The 22,555-nt window shown below is 36.2% G+C and overlaps 1 protein-coding gene across 8 annotated transcripts in view; it reads right to left on the reverse strand.

The window, feature by feature from the left end:
• The window catches only part of REV3L (REV3 like, DNA directed polymerase zeta catalytic subunit), a 187,727-nt gene that overhangs the window by 23,481 nt on the left and 141,691 nt on the right, over window positions 1-22,555 (reverse strand). For all 8 annotated transcript variants that reach the window (XM_089921939.1, XM_089921940.1, XM_089921941.1 and 5 more), the window contains 5 exons: window positions 17,397-17,515; window positions 12,855-12,996; window positions 11,006-11,250; window positions 9,958-10,066; window positions 7,895-8,101 (listed from right to left, as the gene is read on the reverse strand). In XM_089921939.1, the coding sequence (XP_089778065.1) occupies window positions 7,895-8,101; window positions 9,958-10,066; window positions 11,006-11,250; window positions 12,855-12,996; window positions 17,397-17,515 (822 nt within the window). The remainder of the gene's footprint in view (window positions 1-7,894; window positions 8,102-9,957; window positions 10,067-11,005; window positions 11,251-12,854; window positions 12,997-17,396; window positions 17,516-22,555) is intronic.

Raw genomic sequence — 22,555 nt, forward strand, 5'->3', positions numbered from 1 at the left:
TGAGAATATGAACTATAGCCTAATACATTAAAAAAAAAAATCAGGTCACCTAATTGAAATTCAAGTTTGAATAAAATATTCAATCTGTCATCTTTTGCCACTTTCACACAAGATAAAAATATGTGACAGCAAATAGCTAAATGGGTGAGCCATAGAGTGTTAGAGTCCAATATGCTTTTGAGATATACACATACAAATACACACATATACTGGTCCTAAATGTCTGCCTCCTGCTGTCTAGTCTGACCCATTTAAGCTATATCTGGAAGAGTCAGAAGTATTTTGCAGCTGGCCCTGAAGTCCATGCAGCATGAAGGACTTAGAGGCATGAGAGGGAGGAGCACGGGGAGGGGGGGCAGTGGAGAAGGAGTGGCAATTACAATAAAACTGATCCTGCTACTTTGTGTCATAGTTCCTAATTTGAAAAACATTACAGGGCCAAGAGACTGGATTTAAAAAGAGGAAATTAATTGATTTCACAATTCAGGCAATGGTTGGGATCCTGAAAAGTCATAATAAGAAAAATATTTAAAGTAAAAGTTCTCTGAAAAGAATGTTGGTAAGGATGTGGAGAGAAGGGAACCGCTCCTGCACTGTTGGTGGGAATGTAAATTGGTGCAGCCATTATGGAGAACAGTATAGAGGTTCCTCAAAAAATTAAAAGTAGAACAACATATGATCCAGCAATTCCACTTCTGGGTATTTATCTGAAGGAAACAAAAACACTAACTGGAAAAGATATTTGTATCCCCATGTTCACTGCAGCATTATTTATAATAGCCAAGACATGGAAACAAGCTAAGTGTCCCCTGATGGATGAATGGATAAAGAAAATGGGGTTCATATACAATGAAATATTATTTAGCCATACAAAAGAAGGTAATCTTGCCCTTTGCAACAACATGAATGGACGCTGAGAGTATTATGCTTAGTGAAGTAAGACAGAGAAAGACAAATACTTTATGACCTCACTTATACGTGGAATCTAAAACAAAAAAAACCCCCCAAACCCCACTGAACTCATAAAGAGAACAGACTGGTGGTTGCCAGAAGCAGGAGGTGGTGGGGGGGAGGGGGGCGGAAATGGGTGAAGGTGGTCAAAGGTACCAACTTCCAGTTATACAATAAGTCTTAGAGATGTAAGGTACAGCATGGTGACTATAGTTAATAATAATATTGTACATTTTAAAGTTGCTAAGAGAGTAGATCTTAAAACCTCTCATCACAAGAAAAAAATTTTAACTGTGTGGTGAGGGATGTTAACTAGACTTATTGTGGTCTAAATGATATTGATCATTTTGCAATATTACAAATATTGAATCATTATGTTGTATATTTGAAACTAATATAATGTGTTATATCAATTATATCTCACAAAAAAAGAAAGAAAAAGAGACAATGAACAGCCAGTTGAAAAAGTTGTCAGATATACATGTATGTGTATATACAGCTTTATCATGAACAGTAAATAGTTTAGGAGAAAAATGTGAAGACATAAAATTTTTCATTTATGGAATAAACACATAGGTGACAGTGTTGAGCTGAGACAGAGACATTAACCTACAACTATTAGCGACATTACTCATTCTCTGCATTCTTACAGGAATTCTTGCTTACAAAGTCTTGTCCTTCTCTTCTGATAGTCTAGATCTAGCATATTTTATGTGATCTTGGTGGTACTGTCAAATATTTTTGATTGTGTGTTCACTGAAGGAAAACACACGGCCATAGTCAGTACTCTATTTGCCTTTAAAGACAATAGCTTCCATTTTGACTCCACTGGAGCTAACTTCTGACATGTTCACGAGAGACCCTTTCTGTGATGCTGACAGCTTTTTCCACTAATGACTTCATAAATAAGTTAACATTAAATTGTGATGTTGGCATGTAAAGAAGGGCCAAACGCAAGCTTGCAGTCATTAACCACAGAATATCTGAAAAGTCCAGGGTCAAGGAGGCAGATGTTGCTTGGCATTCAGTTTTCAACATGTTAGGTAGTCAACATGTTAGGTAGTAGCGTACTTCCTGGCAGAACTCCACTCCTCAACTTCTACTGCCAGATCAAAACCCCCAAATTCTTATTCTAAGGTTAGGATATATATATATACACATACATACACACACAATACACACACACACACACACATATTTTTTTTTTTTTTTTTTTTTTTTTGGCGGTACGCGGGCCTCTCACTGCTGTGGCCTCTCCTGTTGTGGAGCACAGGCTCCAGACGCGCAGGCTCAGCGGCCATGGCTCACAGGCCCAGCCGCTCCGCGGCATGTGGGATCTTCCCGGACCAGGGCACGAACTCGTGTCCCCTGCATCGGCAGGTGGACTCCCAACCACTGCACCACTAGGGAAGCCCTAGATTCATTTTTTTTTTGCATGTGGATGTCCAGTTATTCCAGCGCCATTTGTTGAAAACACTGTCTTTGCTCTACTGTATTGCCTTTGCTCCTCTGATAAAGATCAGTTGACTATATTTATGTGGGTCTATTTTTGGAATCTCTATTCTGTTCCATTGATCTGCTTGTCTATTCTTTTGCCAATACTGCACTGCCTTGACTACTGTAGCTTTACAGTAAGTCAGTCCTCTGACTTTATTCTTCTGTAATACTATGTTGGCTATTCTTGAGTCTTTTACCTCTTCATGTAAACTTTTTTTTTTGGCCGAGTAGCTTGTGGGATCTCAGTTCCCCAACCAGGGATTGAACCCAGGCTACAGCAGTGAAAGCCCCAAATCCTAACCACTAGGCCACCAGGGAATTCCCATTCATGTAAACTTTAGAATCAGTCTGTCAACAAAATAACTTGCTGGGATTTTGACTGTGATTGCATTGAATCTATATGTCAATTTGGGATGAACTAACATCTTGACAATACTGAGTCGTCTTAACCATGAACGTGGAATATCTTTCCATTTATTTAGTTCTTTGATTTCTTTCATCAGAGTTTTGGGATTTTCCTCATATAGATCTGGTACATATTTTGTTAGGTTTATACTGAAGTATTTCATTTTGGAGGGTGCTAATATAAATGGTATTGTGTTTTTAATTTCAAATTCCACTTGTTCATTGCTGGTATACACTGTGTATTAACCTTGTATCCTGCAGCTCTGCTACATGATCGCTTATTAGTTCCAGGAGGGTTTTTTTGTGCATCATTATTTTGGGATTTTCTACATAGAGGATTATGTCATCTGGAAACAAAGACAGTTTTACCTTCCTTTCCAATCTGCATACCTTTTTTTTTAAAGGTTTATTATTTATTGTATTGGCCGCATGGCACAGCACGTGGGATCATAGTGCCCCAACCAAGGATTGAACTTGCACCCCCTACATTGGAATTGTGGAGACTTAACCACTGGACGCCAGGGAAGTCTCCCAATCTGCATACCTTTTATTTCCTTTTGCCTGTTTTATTGCATTAGCCAGGACTTCTAGTATGATGGTGAAAAACAGTGATGAGTTGGGACATCCTTGTCTTGTTCTTGACCTTAGTGAGAAAGCTTCAAGTTTACCATAGTTAAGTATAACATGAGCCGTAGGTTTTTTGGTGGATATTCTCCATCAAACTGACAAAGTTCTCCTCTATTCCTAGTCTCCTGTGAGTTTGTATCATGAATGGGTTTTGGGTTTTGTTAAGTGCCTTTTCTGTATGTTAACATGATCATGTGATTTTTCTTACTTAACCTGAATGTGATATGATGGCTCTCAGCTGGTTTTTCAATGTTGAACCAACCTTGCATACTTGGAATAAATCTCACTTGGTTGTGGTGTACAACTGTTTTTATACATTTTTGGATCTGATTTGCTAATATTCATTGAGGATTTTTACATCTATGTTCATGAGAGACATTGATATGTAGTTTTCTTATAATGTCTTTGTCTGGTTTGGGTATTAGGGTAATTAGAATGAGTTAGAAAGTACTCCTTCTGCTTGCATCTTCTGAAAGAGACTGTAGAGAGATGGTATAATTCTTCCATAAATGTTTGGTAGAATTTAGCAGTGAACCCATCTGGGTCTGGTGCTTTCTGTTTTAGAAGGCTATTAATTAATGATTCAATTTCTTTGATACAGGCCTACTCAGACTGCCTATTTCTTCTTGTACAAGTTTTGGCAGATTACGTCTTTCAAGTAATTGGTTCACTCCATCTAGGTTATCAAATTTGTGTGCATAATATTCTTTTATTATCCTTTTAATGTCCATGGAAACTGAAGTGATATCCCCTCTTTTGTTTCTGATATTTGCAATTTGTGTACTCTTCTTTTTTTTTCTTTTCCTAGTTAGGCTGGCTAGAGATTTATTGATTTTATTGATCTTTTCAAAAGACCAGCTTTGGGGTTCTTTGAAACATGAAATCAATTGAGAAAATCAATTTCACTGATTTCTGCTGTAATTTTTATTACTTCTTTTCTTCTGCTTGCTTTGGATTTAATTTGTTCTTTTTCTGGTTTCCTAAGGTAAAAGCTTACTTGATGATTGTTTTTAGGTATTTTTCCCACTAATATATGCATTCAATCTATAAATTTCCTAAGTACTGTTTTTGCTGACTTCCACAAATTGTGATAAGCTGTGTTTTCATTTTCATTTAGTTCAAAATATTTAAAAATTTCTCTTGAGATTTTTTTTCTTTGACCCATGTGTTATTTAGAAATATGCTGCTTAATCTTCAAGTATTTGGGGGATTTTCCAGCTATCTTTCTGTTACTGATTTCTAGTTTAATTCCATTGTGATCTGAAAGCAGATATTGTATGATTTATTCTTTTAAAGTTGCTAAAGTGCTTTATGGCCCAGAATGTGGTCTATCTTGGTGCATGTTCCATGTGAGCTTGAGAAGAATATGTATTCAGCTGTTGTTGGATGAAGTAGTCTATAAATGTCCATTATATCCAGTTGATTATGTTGTTCAACTATGTCCTCCCTGATTTTATTTTCTATGTGTTGCCTTTGTTTTTGTTCCTATTTTTATTTTCCACTCTTACTGCCTTTTGTGGTTTTGACTGTTTTATATGATTCTGTTTTCTCTCCTTCTTACACATTAGTTGTATTTTTTTTAACTTTTTATAGTGGTTGCCCCAAATTTTGCCATATTTATATTTACTTAAAATATACCACTTTCAAAACCACTATACCACTTCATAGGTAGTGTGGGTACTTTATAATAAAATAATCCTAATCCCTTCCTCCCATTCCTTGTACCATTTGTTATTCATTTTACTTATATATACATGTATATAAACATACATAATCAAATACATTGTTGCTATTATTATTTTGAACAAATTGTTAATAGATCAATTAAGAATAAGAAAAATAAAAGTGTTTACCTTTACTTATTCCTTCTCTTCCATTCTTTTGTATTGATATAGGTTTCTGACCTATTATCATTTTCCTTCTCACTGAAGAGTTTCTTTTAGCATTTCTTGCAAGGCAGGTCTACTGCCAACAGATTCCCTCAATTTTTGAGGAAAATCTTAATTTCTCCTTCACTTTTGAATGATAATTTTGTAGGGTACAGATTTCTAGTTGAAGAGTGTTATCTCTTAACATCTTAAATAGTTTACTCCATTTTCTTCTTGCTTGCGTGGTTTCTAAGGAAAAGTTGGATATAATTCTTACCTTTGCTTCTCTATAAGCAAGGTGTTTTTTCCCTCTGGCTTCTTTCAGGATTTTTAATTTAGTGTTGATTTTCTGCAGTATGAAAATGATGTCCCTAGGTTTAGTTTTTTGGGCATTTATTCTGTTTGGTGTTCTCTGAAATTCCTGGATCTGTGGTTTGGTGCCTGACATTAATTTGGGGAAATTCTCAGTCATTATTGTTTCAGTATTTCTTCTGTTCCTTTCTCTCTTCTCCTTCTGGAATTCCTATTACATGTATGTTACACCTTCTGTAGTTGTCCCACAGTTTTAGGATATCTCTTTTTTCAGTCTTTTTTTCTCTTTGTTTTTCAGTTTTAGCAGTTTCTACTAAGATTTCCTCAAGCTCCGAGATTCTTTCCTTAGCCATGTTCAGCATAGTAGTCAGAGGCATTCTTCATTTCTGTTACAGGATTTTTGATTTCCAGCACTTCTTTTTGGTTCTTTCTTAGAATTTCCACCTCTCTGCTTACATTGCCCATCTATTCTTGCATGCTGTCTACTTTAGCTATTGGAGGGAGCTCTTAGCATCCTAATCATAGTTTTAGATTTGCAGTCTGATAATTCCAACATCCCTGCCTTATCTGAGTCTGGTTCTGATGCTTTCTCTGTCTCTTCAAACTGTGTTTTTTGGCTTTTAGTAAGTCTTGCAATTTTTTTTCGATAGCCAGACATGATGTATATTGGGTAAACGGAACTGCTATAAATAGGCCTTTAGTAATGTGGTGGTAAGGTGTCGGGGGAGGGGAAGGGCTCCTTAGTCCTACGAGTAGGTCTCAGTCTTTCAGTGAACCTGTGCCTCTGGACTGTAGACTTCACATGTGATTTTCAGTTTTTCACCCCACTTTGGTGGGACAGGATGACTAGAGTGGGCTGCAGTATTTTTTTTCCATGTAGAAGGCTACAGCAGTTGGAGCTGGATATTTCCCTTTCTCCAGGTCAGTTAGGCTCTGATAAAACTCCAGCAGGTTAAGCTCTGGTTAAATAGTTTCTCCTGAGGGCAGACTCTGTTAAAAACAGAATGCTCTGGTGTATTTCAAAATGGTTCTTTTCCTCTCTCTGTACCAGAAGCACAAGGGAATTTTTTTTCTGATATTCACTGTTAGAACCTGGTTGAGCTCCTAAAGGTAAAATTCACAAAAGTGTGGGGACCCTGATGACTGGGTCCTTTGGAGTTTTTATCACTCAGATTTGTCCACCCTGAGCCTCCAGCGATTCATCAGTTATAGTTCGGTTTTCCCTACCATGGCACTGGTTCTCACAGAGATTTGTGCTCTTGATTTCTGCTCTGGTAAGTTGTGACTCTCTGTATACACTTGTTGGTCTCTTCAGTTTTGGGGGCAGCAGTTTACCCTGTGACTTCACCTCTCTGACAGATCTAAGAAGAGTTGTTGATTTTTCTGTCTGTTCAGCTTACTTGGTGTGAGGACAGAGTAGAGACTTTCAGTTTCTTACATGTTGGACATGAAACCGGAAGTCCCTTGCACAGGTTTTTGGAGTTTACTTTGCCTACTGTGAGCTCTGTGGGAACTTGATTCTTCCACTGCTTTTCCCTTATTGAACTACTGCAAATATGGTATACCACAATGCTCTAGCCTTCATCTGGCATGAAAAGATCGTCAAGCAAACAAGCCTACTCTGTTCCTTTCCCAACCATTAGTAAATTATTATATTACTCTGTCATACTATACTGTATTCATGTCAAATTAACACCCTAATTTAGTAAATAACAAGAAATCAGTCTTGTTTAATGAAAAGTGTCTTTTAATTGCAACTACCACTGCAAAAGAAAGGTTCTGCTTTATATCTACTGGTACACTAGTAAATATGGAATGATTGCTTTTATTCTGACATTTGGAGAAGACAACTGAACTATCATCAGACCTCTATCAATACATTAAAAGGAATTATTTAGTACCAATGTTACTGTAAACAATGCTGTAAAGGCGGCACTGAAATCTCATGTCAGTAATTGGTTACAATAGGGTCATCCAGATTATGCAGAAATATGTGTATGCTAATTTCTAAAATTATCATTGAACAAAACACAAAGTTCTCAGAGAAAACGCACAAATTCCTAAGAATATGTATATATCAATATATAAGTCCTGGTTTGAGAAAAACTGATCCTATGTTATGGAAATGAAACCCTTTTGTCTAAAGTTTCAAAACAAAATGGTTTAATGAACAGGCATTCATTTAATGCTGCTTTAGTCTCTTTTGAAAAACACTATAGACTTATATCACTTACCTCAATGCATGGCATCCTCCCAGAAAAATTAGCAGCTGTGTAGCCAAATGTGACATTTGCTATCAGCTTAAGTCCTAGCTGACGTGCATCGAGCATTCGTGAAAGGGCTCTGTCTTGCTTGTAAGCCTTCATCGACTGCTTCACCATCAGTCTAGTCTTCAGAATCTCTTCAAGCATTCTTGGTAGCACACCCTTTCTTACTGAAGGCTATCATAAAGGAAAAAAAGAATGTTTAAATCCCTTAAACATTATAGATTTAGACAATTAAGAAGGAAGCACAAAGTATAACAATGGCCAACTGTCATGAATTGAAACATATGAACAATAGCGTGGCCACAGGACGAGTGGCCATCAATATAAAATCATCACATTTTCTTTCTTTTGAAGAGGACTTTTCTCCTAAAACGTTCCTGTAATGTTTATAAATCTAATGTAGCACTACTATGTGAGTTCAGAGACCTCCAGGGAGGAGGATGCCAACTAGTACATAAGAGACCATATAATGAGTTCAGAGGGAAATTTTGTCAAAACTCTGATCCAAACCCCCACTCTTTCAGAAAGACACACGGGATTTGTATCACTCATAACAAACCTCAGTTTTTAAAGATCTCATCCTAATGACCCCACACAGTAATCTGCATGGAACTCCATTTATCTACCTTGGAAGAATGAAGAGCTGGGTTGACTCTGCTGACATTCAAACCTGCAGTTCCAGGGACTCTAGGTATTTCAAATCTGATGCTTAGACCACTAAGCCATCCCCTCCGGCCTATATTTATTAGCAATCTGGAAGAGGGGATGAATAGTGAGGTGATAAAATTTGTTGATGCCAAAAAAAAAAAAATCATTTGTATTAATCAAGACTAGGGAGAATTTATGAGAACTCCAGTAGGAATGAAAACCACAAAACAGTATTAACTCTGAAGATGATTCACAGACACGTGCAAGGTAATGCATGTTGGACTGAACAATTAAAACCTCAGGAATAGGATAATCACACTCCTGAATATTAAAAAATCTAGTTTTCATTAAGCTTTACACATTGGGTCAAAATGTAGATGCAAGTTCTTAAAATGCTGTTAAAGGGAGATAAAATAATAAGCTGCTAGATATGTGACAATGAAAACATACTGTAACCTCTAATTCATTCTGTGTACCTTCTGAAGCAGCCATAATGTTTATATTAAGACATAATATATGTTATTATGTTAAAATGTAATATTTTCCAAAATGTAATATATCATGAACTCACTTGGTAAAAATTTTCCTCATATCTAAATGGCTAATTTTATAGTACTCTTTAAACACAGCATCCTCTTACTGGTAGAGAACGATGATACTTTTGCTAAGTACACCAGAATGAATTTGAGGGCTAGCAGGGTCCATGCTACCACCACCAACCACCCTACCATCCCACGATTCTAGTACAGACTCACTGCTAAGGAAATAGAAAAGAAAGGAATGAAGTTGGCATATGAGAGGCAATATAATCTTCTCCTAGATCTCTTCCTATTTGTCTTTATTCATTTATGAGGCTTTTTTAGTTTCTTTTGAGGGGAGACAAAGGAGAGAAAAACGGGACTCTGTTATTAGTTTGGGTATCTTCTTAAAAAATACAATCAATAAATACATTAGAATATCATTATTTCTAAGGCAGTCTTAATTTAATTTAAAGTATATAAAACAATTAGTAAAGTATACACATTAAGGCAATTTTAATCTTTATAAGTTAACATTGTTGTGATCATAAAATAGCTACTCAAGCCTGCCAGATTCTAATAAAGGGCAGAAGGTATATAGGCACATTTATTTCTTGCAATAGTTCATTAAAAGCTAAAATCTTAAAAGATTTTAAACCTAAATTCATGCAAAACAAGATTACTATTTTTTTTAAATGATTTAAAAAATTTCTTGGAAGATTCCCTATATCTTTGACTTTCTGAGATAAGATATTGAAGCAAAACTTTTTTTTTTTTTGGTATTATATGCCAACAACATCTAAACTATCAGCTCTCCAAAGGTTAAGCCACAGTTGATACCTTTCATTTATAAAAGAGTATTACCTTGACAAAAGCTATTCCATTGGGAGACACTGTGATATCATGCCTAATTTGGTAAAGTAAATCTGGAGGTACTCTTAGAGAGGTACAGCCAAATTTGAACTCATCATACCTGTTAAGAAAAAAAAAAATTAAGCAAATACTTTCTCAAATCACAGAACAGAGATTCTAGGCAATTTTAGGAATCTTTCTAATTCTATTGGAAACTCATTTTTAAACATCTAAACATGAATTAATATACTTACTAATATGTTTAGTTACCAAAAAGCAGTTCTTCAAATATTAGAAACATTTCTTAAATAGCACTATCCTAAAGTACATGGGAAAAATCTATACTAAAATACCGAATTTCAGCTCAACATATGACTACCTTACACTAAGTTCCCTGAAGAAAAATTTAAGCCTTAAGTAAAAAGACTGCAACTAACTTTTCCAAATTCCTGTTCTTACTAAAAAGACAGAATTACCAATACAATTTCCATAAAAGCTTTCTAAAAGGAGTGAATATACTTCAGACTAAAACTATAACACTTGGTTTTAAATACACAGAAATCATTATAAAGGAAGACTGTATATTTAAGGGAAAAAATTCGGTTGACATGAAAAAATAAAATGTAACATTTGGCAATTTAACTTTTCTTTTAGAAAACGAACTATTTCTAAGAAAAGTCAAGAGGAGGTCATAGCCGAAGTTATAAGATCATAATCCTCAAACTGTTCCACTGAAAAGTGATTTATACCAACAAATTAAATATAACTCTTATTTAAAAAGAGACCATAGATATACACAAAGATGGAACAGATAAATTGGCTGATCGTATTCACAGTCTTCTTCATATGAGTTATTCATCCATGATGCTCAATCAGTCATATGGTGATCCATGTTAATTAATTAGTAAGGTAACTACAAAGAGCGGACTAGATGTGCTACAGCCCATTCATCTTGCTCGTGAGGGCAGTCTCATGTGCAAAGAGGCACTCAAAGAAAGTCTAATTTTAGTAAGAAATACAAAGTACAACAAAGTAATTGTAAATATGAAAAAAAACTTACTTCCCCAAGTTTTCCACATGGCCAAGGCAGGTGGAGAAACAGTAGTTGTATGCAATCACAATAGAAGGATACAGTGACTGGAAATCCAAAACGAGAACAGAGTTGCTATAGAAACGAGATTCAGGCTCCATAATTAGAGGAACACACTGTGGAGCTCTCATCTGGGATCTTTGCTGTACACTAGGTGTCACAGGAATATAGTTCATTGGTTTAGCAATACGCAACATCATTGATTCCACACGGTACTGCAGGCAGAGAGGTAGAAGTAGGGAGAGAAGAAGAAACTTAAATACAAATATACTGGTCTTTTGAATATGTGAAAATCATTTGGGGGATGTTTTGCTCTTCAAAATATGGCTGTAAGACTTTTCTTACAACACAGTTACATAATGTTGGTTATTTAATCGGCTTTCAGGTATCAGAAGGGAACCCTTCGTAAGTCCTTTTCCTATTCCCATAACTTTTATAAAAACTGCAAAATATGTCAGATAACTTACACAATAAGTTATTTTTGAAAAGACAGACACAATTAGATTTCTTTTAATATTTAAAGATAGCAATATCATAATAAATAGATGTAGAAGAGACAGTTGTACAATTTGACAATTTCATTTAAAAAGTTGGCCAATAATCTTTGACAAATTTGGGAAAATTAGAGAATGGGGGTCAGGACACTTGAGATGGGTAAATGTTATCTCAATTTCCCAAGAAGGAACATAGGATTCCAAAACTGAAAGGTAGTCAGGTTAATACTGGTCCCTTACAAAAATTAATCAAGCAATTACTGATTGTTTATAATAACTGCTATAAAGCAGATGGTTTATAGTTTAGAAAAAGAAAGCACTCACAAGAACCAGCAAGGGTTCACTGAAGTATTCTCATGTGGTTTTAAAGTATCTTTGCCTTTTATTATAAGCCAGATCAAATAGTTTTTAAAACTTGTGGGAGTATAAATAAGTAAAATAAATAGCTTTATAAGCTATTTAATAATAGCAATAAAATTAAATACAGCAACAGGTAATGCCAAAGTAGTTAGTGCTCTAGTTTCGCTATATATACTGAATTGGTAGATTGGGGGAATGTTATAGATATAAAATAATTAAAAGATTTTATGAGGTTAAGGAAACTAAGCGATTTAATGTAGTATCCTGGATGGCTAGCACAGTGTTTATTTAACACACTAGAAGTATTCAAATAAACATTTGTGGGATAAAAGCATGAAACCATTTTCAGCAAGGCATTTAAACAAAAATCTTTCATTATATCCTTGGGAAACTAGTTAGAAAGAGATGAGTTAAATGGCTTCCAAGCTCCCATTTTTCTTTAACATTAAAAAAAAGTGATAAAGCCCACTTATGTTAATTCCCAAATCCTCCTTCTTTTTTTTATATTAAAGTTATCTGCTGGGAGTTGGAACAGCCAAAAGTAGGAATGTAAAACAAAAGAGAGGTAGACTTTCTTTGCCGCATCCCCAGTTCTGAGCGGCCTTTCAAGTCATCCCTAATCACACTGACGGTATTCAGGAACATAATACCATCCTCAAGGGCATAGCCATTTATTTTCTTATTATCATGCAAAACTCAGCAGTGGCCAAAAAGTTGGTGTGGAGAAAAAATAAAAAGCGGAGCTGTAACAAAGTTAAAAAAAAAAAAAAAAGCAGAGCTGTTAAGTGGATTAAAGCTTTTCCAGAAAATGAAATTATAAGATTTGATTAACTAGCTACATGTATATATTAGTTGGTACCAGAAAGAAAGTTAAAAAAAAAAAAATCAAATCACTTCAGACATCTCAAAAGTACGTATATCATTCACATAGAACTTTCAAGTGTGCAAGAAAATTGATTTCCTACCTGTGAACCCCTTGTCAGTACATGTAAAAACTGAATGCCAAAAAGTCTAGCCATTTCACTGGTTTTCCCAATCAGGTCCAGCTGTTCTAACATTTGGAGATTTCCACGGACACGGCTAATGTAATGATCAACCATTTTCCATCTGTTAAAAGAGAATCCATGCTATGAACGTTTGGGAAAAATTTGTATACTTGAAACTAGTACTGTTTTCATTATGTCAAAAACTACCTATTAAAAGTGAGGTTATTTACGGAGGGAGTCATGATCGAGCCTTTAGCAAAGTACGTTAAGGAGTTAAACATTAGAAAATTTCAGATATTTCAAGGGCATAAAACCTAGTGAAAACATGTAAAGTTTAAAATAATGCTTGTGATAAGGTGGTAAGACTAAGGATAATTATTTTCAACATTTTGCTTGATTTTACTCTATTTTTATTACAAAAAATTAACACTGTCTCTTAGATGCCACTGCTAATGATGCAATAATTATACAGTTATAATTATGCAATTAAAAGCTTTTAAAAAACATGTACGCTTTGGGTTATCACTGTTAATACCAGTCTTAAAAAAAGTATGCACTGGTGTCTTATGGAAAGAAACAGAGTAATTTGGTGAAGATTTAGAAAAATCAGGAAAATAATTTTATTTTTTATTATTATTATTATTATTTTTTGCGGTACGCGGGCCTCTCACTGTTGTGGCCTCTCCCGTTGTGGAGCACAGGCTCCGGATGCGCAGGCTCAGTGGCCATGGCTCACGGGCCCAGCTGCTCCGCGGCATGTGGGATCCTCCCGGACTGGGGCATCGGCAGGCGGACTCTCAACCACTGCGCCACCAGGGAAGCCCCCGTATCAACATTTTAATATGTATTTTTTTAAGATCATTCATGTGATCCTACATATAGCCAAATGTAAAGCTTAAGATAATGCATTATGTGTGGATTCAGTTCCTTTAAATATGTTAAGTCCAATTCTCGATTTCACTTGGCAAAAACATACATATCCTAGATAATACCTAATTAGAGGTAGCAAAAATATACATTTAGAGCATTCTAGGGTATATAAACAAACCACCAAATGTAGTTTTCAATGTTAACTTTGATATCAACTTTGATTTTATTTATTGGTATATAACTTCTCCTAAGCTTCTGTTTCTATAAGGCTTTGATCATAAGCTCAGTGCTTTCTGTGATTTCACTTCACTTCCTTGAGATTCCTTAAAAGAGACTGGAGAATAAGTTGACATGCTCAGAAAGCAGTTTCCCCAAATATATCAAATTGTTTTTAAGGCTAGACTTTCCTATCCTCACCATCATATGGCCTTACAATTCAATAAACAGAGCTTCATTCATTTCAAACATCAGATACATTAATTTTAGGACTATGTTCTTTATACAGCTATTTTCTAAGCTTATTACTATCCATTTTACCTTTAACCTAAGGAACAGTAGAGGTGGGAACTTTCAGTTCTGATTACAGTAGAGTAACTGGTACTAGACTAGCCCTTCTGGATAAAAGAGTCAAGGGAATTGTTTTTGGGCAGTGAACAATAGGTAATGTAGGGCCATGCTCCTTGAGAGAAGGGAAACTCATGAGGTGAGCCCTAGCCTGCATGGAGCTAATTTTCTAAACACGGTGCAATGCGCTAAGTCTGAGCAGAGCTGGCTATACTGCTAAGCTGAGGAGGCAGGGATCAGAGTTCAGGCAGCTGCCGCTGGGGTCTGTGGGACAGGGCACCTGTGCAAGGGGCAGGCTTAGCATTTAGAAGTAAGGTGGGGCCTCCCTGTGAGTAACTGGCCCAGGGCTATGCTGAAAATGAGCAGGAGGAAACCACATGAGGCTTACTACAGAGTAGCTGCTCTGGGCTTCAGTTTGGAACAGAACTTGTTAGTGTTGCAGTTGGAGGTCTAGCCATGCCAGAGTGGAGAGACTTCATTACCCCCTTATTAACAACCTGGGCATCCAGCTGAGAGCTCAGAAAAACCACGCCTTAGGAGTAAGTTAGAGTAAAGCCAACTGTAGACAAACCTAAAACCAAGCACTAACAATATGCACATAGAATCTGGAGACTGAGTCTTGTCAAGTTGGAGGGGCTTAGGAAACACTTTGGGCTTTTCAGAAATCCACCTTAACAAAGCACAAAAACCAGGTTTGCACAAGTTCAAGGTGATCAGCCAATTACTGAATTGCCTACTAGGCAAAAATAAACATGCTTCAGAGGAAGATAAAATCCAGAATCTGTACAACAGAACATGAGCAATATCCATTACATAATCATGCAAAGAAACAAAAAAATATGACCCACAGTTAAGAAAAAAGCAGTCAATAGAAACTAATACAGAGATGGCCAGGTGTTGGATTTAGTAACAGATAACATATAGGTATCTAAAAATCTAAAGAAAAGATATTCAAGAAGTTAAAAGAAAAATGTAATCTTAGTGAGTTAACCAATGGTGAAATCCACCAAATATGGAAACTATCAAAAGAAAGAACCAAATGAGAATTCTGGGACTAAAAATAACTGAAATACAAAATTTACTGGTTATTCTGTTTTGTTTTGTTTTGTTTTTTTTTTTGGCCTCACTGTGGGGCATGCGGGATCTTAGTTCCCTGACCAGGGATCAGACCTGTGCCCCCTGCAGAGGAAGTGCAGAGTCCTAACCAATGGACAGCCAGGAAAGTCCCTATTGATTGTTCTTAACAGCAGGTTGGTGATGACAGAAGAAAGTTAGTAAACTTAAAGATAGGTCGTTAGAAAATAGACTGAAGAAAAATGTACAGAGCCTCAAGGGTCTATGGGACACTGTCAAATAGAATAATATACATAGAGATTATTGAGATCATCAGTAAGTTGAGGTTATAAAAAAATCAGGTGAAATAAATTTCATAGGTAACAAACCCTTAGAAGAACAGATAGGACATATAACCTATTTCATCTTTGGCAGAGAACAGGAGGGAGATGCAACGGCCATAAAAGCAGGTAAGAATGAAATTGTTAATGTGTTAATAAATTCTTAAAGGTCACGTATGGGCTAGCATGACAATTTAGAATCACTGGGAGCCCTAGACACCAGGGAAATCTTTTTCCACGAGCCTCCACCAAGTGCTCACAAGAAAGACGGGGGGCAGGACAGTGCACACAGGAATAAAACCCTGCAACTTCTTCCAACCCTTCTCTTATATGAAGCAAAGCCTTGAGCTGCTGTGGGACCAGCAAGAAATCAATCCTTAGGGTTTATGCAAAGATCCATTATCTCTGGGAAGAGAAGAGATGCAAAAGATGTTTACAGCTGGGAGGGGGTAGTAGTAAAAGCTGCACCCGAGGGAAGGCAGGAAACCTCCCCTGTTCCAACCACGGGCCTTGTACCAAGTAACAAACAGTAGCTGTCTACCACTGGGAAAGGGGCAGGAAACTTTCCCATCATAGATTCCAGGCAAAGAAACACCACTCCTGGGGAAGGAGTAGAAGCATAAGCCATGTTCCTCTGTGGAAGAGTCAGGAAACCTGCTTGGGCCAGGACCTGGCAGTGATACAAAGCAGAGGTCTATCACCACTGTGGGAAGAGCAGGAATGCTGAGAAAGCCTCATCTTCGAGGCCTGGGAGAGCAGGAACTCTCAAAGACTAACTCTGGACCAGGAAAAGTGAGTTAATTCCCCTGCCTCCACTATAAGCCTTACACAGAAAAACAACAGCAGCAGCCATCCAGTCATTAAGCCTGACTTTGCCAAAAAAAAAAAAAATATATATATATATATATTGCATACACTGGAAAAAGGAGAAGAAATGTTGATTTCTCATCAGAAATAATGAAGGCCAGGAGAAAAGGGAATTTAAAGCAGTGAAAGAAAAATAATTCTCAACCCCAGGACTAGTGAAAATATCATTCAAAAATAAGGGTGAGATAAAGAAAGACATTTTCAGATAAATAAACGCTGAGAGAATTTCTTGCCAGGAGTCTTCCCCTAGAAGAACTGCAAAGAAAACAATTTAGCACTTTCTTCAATGAAAATGTATGTTCACACAAAGCCCTGCATACAGCTTAATACATAATAGCTTCAAACCAGAAACAACTCAACTGTCCATCAACAGGTGACTGGATAAATTGTAGTATACTCATACAATTGGATATTATTTAGTAATAAAAATAGGAACAAACTCTGGTTCATGCAACAACGTGGTTGCATCTCAAAAACATGCTGAGTTTCTTGAAAGAAGACAGACACAAAGCGGTAGACTGTAAATAATTCTAATAATACAAAGTTCTAAAACTGACAAAACTAATCTATAGTAATAGAAATTCAATTCATACTTACCTGGGTGGTTAAGAAATAGGTAGATTAACTACAAAGCTATATAAGGGAATTTTCTGGGTGTTAGAAATGTTCTTTATCTTGATTGGGGTAGTGATTACAGGGTGTATACATTTTTCAAGGTCATTGCACAATATACTTTAAACGTGTGCATTTTATTGCATATAAATTATACTCCAACAATACTGATTTTTAAAGAGATATTATCCTCTTCAGAGTTATAAAACATTACCTGTATAGATCTGTCTTGTTATCAAACCAATCTGATAAGACTCGAAAAGTAAAGAGGGGAAAACGCTGATGAAGAACATGAAAGCTCACATTTTCAAAGGTGTAGTTAGTTAGAGCCACCTAAGGAAAGAAAAGGAAAACTCCATTATAATAATGCTCATACTTACATGCAAATTGGGTTCTAAAAAATCCTAAATATTTCTAACTTTTCATAGTAGATATGAAAGCTACTTGTAAAAATGATTCGTGTTACAACTGAATCATAATTAATTTAAAACTATGTATATATAGCCTACTGGACAGAAATGTTTGTAATAAATTAATATTTAATTAGAAAAATAATCAGACCTGAAGAGGTTCAACTTGGTCATATAATACTTACTTTATAGATCCCAGTTCTCATCACTTCTGTTTATACTCTATGCCAATACAAATACTGACAAACAAGCACTGTCAAGCAAGTTAATTTTTTGTTCTTTCCGTACTTACTTTTTGATCCTGGATGACATGCTGATTAACAGGCTCCCACAGATTCGAGGATGAGTTATCTAGTTAAAGGCAGGCATTCATCCTGCTCCCAAGAATTATGTCAGTACTAAGACCCAATATATGGACATTATAGAGTCAATTTCATTCCGAAAGCAAAAGATTAAAAAGAAATGACAGAATGTTTCCCATCTTCAAAATATGTAGGTGAAAGCTGTGTTACTGGGAGAAGAATACTGAAAAAGTGTCCAAATTCATAAAACATACCTCTAGCTAGATGATCTCTCAGAAATACCTACAAGACACAAGCAGTCTAAACAATGGCAGGTATTTCAGTGTAAAATGGAAATTAAGGAACCAGCAGTCACCATTCTTAGGTCAGCTCGAGGTTCTGAGGAATAGTTCAAACAGCACTTCACATTTGTATATTACAATTTTAAAATATATTCTTTTCCACTTCTACAATCCAGCAAGTACAAAACAGGGATTGAATGTTAAGCTCATCTCAGTGCAGTGACCCCCAAAAAACTGGTCTTCTTTATCTAATAATTTCTATCAATCTCCAGGACAGCATCAGAATGTGGCATACTTCGGAGTATGTGTATGTACTTACACTTAGACACACACACACACACACGGACTTTTAAACTTTGGAACGAACCTATCTATTCTAAAGTCACCAGTATAAAGCAGGTACTAACCCATTATGGGGGTAAATGGATGTAAATTACCATTTCTTTTGCAAAAATCAGTATTGCCCTGGAGTACTTCTCTCAAAAATAAATAACTCATTTTATTATAAAATTCCCATATTTGAATGACTCTTCTACATGCTAGTGAATATTTTAATTTGGTTTAAAATTTTTTTCTATTTAGTTTCATAGAAAATTGAACCAAATATCTGATCTCAGGTAGTTACACGATTACCTAATAAAGAGAATAGCACTTTAGACCAAACCTAAACTTCTGCTAGAGTATATATCGTCATTAAAACAATCAAAAAAATCTCTACAGAAAAGATCACCATGTTGTCCTGCAGCTCTCTCATTATGGGAAAACTTGAAGTTTGCCATGTAAGTTGACCTATAAGGATTAACTAGGGGATTCTTTGATCTCAAACTAAACTTAAATTTTAGAAATTGGTCCCCAATATCTGAGGCAGATGGCAGACCTATGTTCTGAGTTGATTTTATTTCAAATAGAACTATGTCATAAATTGGATTAAGACTAAAATATTATAATCTTATAGCACCCACTCTACTTTGGGTCTTCTTAGTGTCACAGAAGCATAAAAATGGTCACCTATAATCCCAGCTGTGAGTAAAATTAAAGGAAGGAAACATGAACTCTAAAATTAAGATGATCCACCTTTAGAATGTTCCAATCTTTAGAGTGATTTACTCCATAAGCTGACAGTGAATCTAAAACTATGAATTAGGAGTTTGTTACTTGTTTTAGAAGGCAATCTGAGTAAGTTAAACATTGGAAAAATGTACTATGTAGATCAAAGTCAGAATTGATAGAGGAAGAAAGTGTTATAGTCCTTGGCCGTTTATTTTACTGATAAAGGAATCAGCGGATAGAGATATAGTTACACTTTTCCATTCACAGAGTCAATGTGCAGTACCCAATGGTTAGTCACTTCAGAAACAAATTATTCAGAATGGGGAGAGGCAATCAGAATTAGTGCAAGGGAACTGAGAAAATAAAGAGGAAAGTGGAAGGAGACCATAAGGAAGCACCTGTGCCCTATTACCCTCTATCACCTTATTCCTGCAGTTGTTCCTCATTTCCCCAGAGTCTTCAATTAAAAATTTTGGTTGACATAAACTTTCTATAGAAAAATACACAAATTTAAAGTGAACAACTCATGAAGTTTTATGTATACATCCATGTAACCACCATGCATATGAAGAAATTTTTAGGACACTGGAAGGCTCCCTTGTGCCCTTTCCCACTCAATACTCACCAAAGTTACAGATTAGTCTTGCCTATTTTTAAACTTCATATAAATGGAAACATTTAACATGTACTATTATTTATCTGGTTTCTTTTGGTCAACATTATGTTTGAGATTCATCTATTGTTCAACGTGGCAATATTTCATTCTTTTTCATTGCCGTGTGGTATTTTTTGTTTCAGCTGCTTACTCTGCACCCTAATACACACCAATTATTGGTGACAAGTCTATCTCCTTTTCTAGAGTGTTCGACAGCAAGAACATCTCTGTACTTCCTTCCCACTCCCTCCTCACTCTGCACCAAGACTCAACAGTGTTTCCTCTAAATGTATATATCATTTATGTCTCATCTGGCTCTTACATGTGTATGGGGTCAGTGATAGATGCCCTATCAAAGCCATATAATATATATGGGATATGTGTGTATATACATACATACACAGACATATACTCATTTTAAACATGCTCTCTGTTCTCAGAGAGCTTATTTTATATATTTTATTTTACACATGTTTTACCTTATATATGCTTAAAATAAAATATACAAAATAAGACAGAGAGCATGCCCACAATCCTGATTCTTAACCCCATACTAGCTATGAGGCTTTTAGGCAAGTCAATGTCAGTTTTCTCATCTTGAACAATACCTCACTACTTTCTTGTCTTACTTATCCTGCAAGTTTGTGAGTATCAGGAGTCAAAAATGACAAGTCTATAAAAGTGCCTTATATATAAGACAAAATATGAATACAAGGGAGCATATTATTTTACCTAACAGATGCTTATTGACAGACTGATGCTGTAATAGGGAATATTAGAACCAGATTCCAGTGTTCCAAACTGAGATGCAGGCCTACATGCTTGTGTGGAAGCATCTGACCTTCCTAGTGACTCTGTTGGGAGTGTTCTTCACTATCTTATCTGACAACTCCTTCGTAGCATCTGATTCCTCTGTCTGATCCTCAAAATATTTTCATTCACAAAATTGTGCTTGGCTCAATCCTGATCGCTCTCTCCATTCGCTTCTTGGTGAGCTCATCCACACTCTCATGTGACTTCCAAGACTGTACCTCTAATCCAGACTCTACCCCACATTTGAGACTTCCCTATTGAAATGTCTGTTGAGTATCTTTCACCTGGATATCTGACTGATACCTCATGCTCTATATCCTTAATCTTCATTTTCCCACCTAAACATGATCTTAAATCATCTATGCCAGAACCCTGACAATCATTCTTGACACCTCCTCCTCTTCATCTTTTTGTACATCCAATTCTTGTGGATTTACTCTCTAAATTGTTTTGTGAATTGCTATATCACTGTCAATTTTCATTTGAGCTACTTCAATAATGTTCTCACTGGTTTCCTACCTCTGGTCTTGCCCCCTTCCACACTGCTACCAGAAAATAAGTCTCAGAGGTAATTCGCATCAGTGCCTCCATATCACCTTAGCCACTCCGACGATCATACTCCAAGACCTGTGATTACCAGTAATTGTACCCTCTCCATAATCTCATGTAACCCATCCTCCGACCACCGTCTCCTTCCGGGTTACTCCCCCTGGTGCCCTGACCTCTTTGCTCCTAACCTAGCTCAAATTCCACAGTCAGTCATTATAATCCCAACCTTGCACTAACATTCAGTTCCCGGCCCTCTCTTGCTTCCTTTTAATTAATTAAATTTTAGTAAAGCCATAACCCTTTGCTTGTGAGCTGTGCTCAAATCTAACCCTCTGTTACTCTGCACTTATATCTGTGAATCTGAACACAGCTGGCAGGTATCTCTTTAATTTGCTGATGCAAAGCTCAAATGGGCTGTCAATGCCTAGCTTCTATATTTTCTTAATCACGCTCAAATTCTCCTAAATAACTCTTCTCTCCTCAAACCCAAAGAGCCTGAAGCTCTTGAAACTGAAGCAACCAGAAGAGAACTTCTCATCCTCACGGCTACCCACCTAACAACATCTGCACCCAGATAATCTGCCTGCTAAAATGGAGGAACCAGCTATACCCTTAATCTTAATTTGATCTAAACCGAGGCCCAAATCTGTGCATTAGAGATGGCATTCCGTAATATTTGTTGAATTGAATCAGATATATTTCCAACCTAGTTTGCAAATTCTTGTAAGGCCTGGATTAAGCTGATATCCAGAAGGCCTCTAAATATAATCCTCTGGGGAAGAGTCATTTATTCTTTCATTCAAGCAGTCAAGCATATCATGAGCACTATTTCAGAGGCACTTTCTTTGTTACCGAGGATTCAAAGTCCGGAGGGAATAGCAGAAATTCTATGTTAAGCAGGAGAGTGAAAACTAGTATATTAGAAAACAAATTTAAAAAATTTAAAAATCCGAAGTAGCATTAAAAAAAAGGTATCCATTCAACTGTAAATTGTATCTGGGGGGTGCAACTGTTGTGGAGATGTTGGATTTCACTTTCATTTTACATACTCTTCTGCAATTTTTAGAGTGAATATAAATTATTTTTAATAAGGAACATTAAAAACAAACTAAATATTTAAGAAAACAAAGAGCTAGAAACAGCTAAGTGTCATGAGGGAGATACAGATAAAAGAAATAAAGATAAAAAAGGAGTTTCTGGAACTGTTTAAATCCAGAAAAAATAGTTTGAGGGCCTCTAATATGAAGAAACTCTAGGGCCAAAGTCATAACCCTTAAAATCCTATACCACCTAGAAATACAAGACAGTACTTC

The sequence above is a fragment of the Delphinapterus leucas genome, chromosome 12 (genome assembly GCF_059928025.1).
Source record: "Delphinapterus leucas isolate spDelLeu-1000000601 "Yukka" chromosome 12, BTC_Dleu_Yukka2, whole genome shotgun sequence".
NCBI lineage: Eukaryota > Metazoa > Chordata > Mammalia > Artiodactyla > Monodontidae > Delphinapterus > Delphinapterus leucas.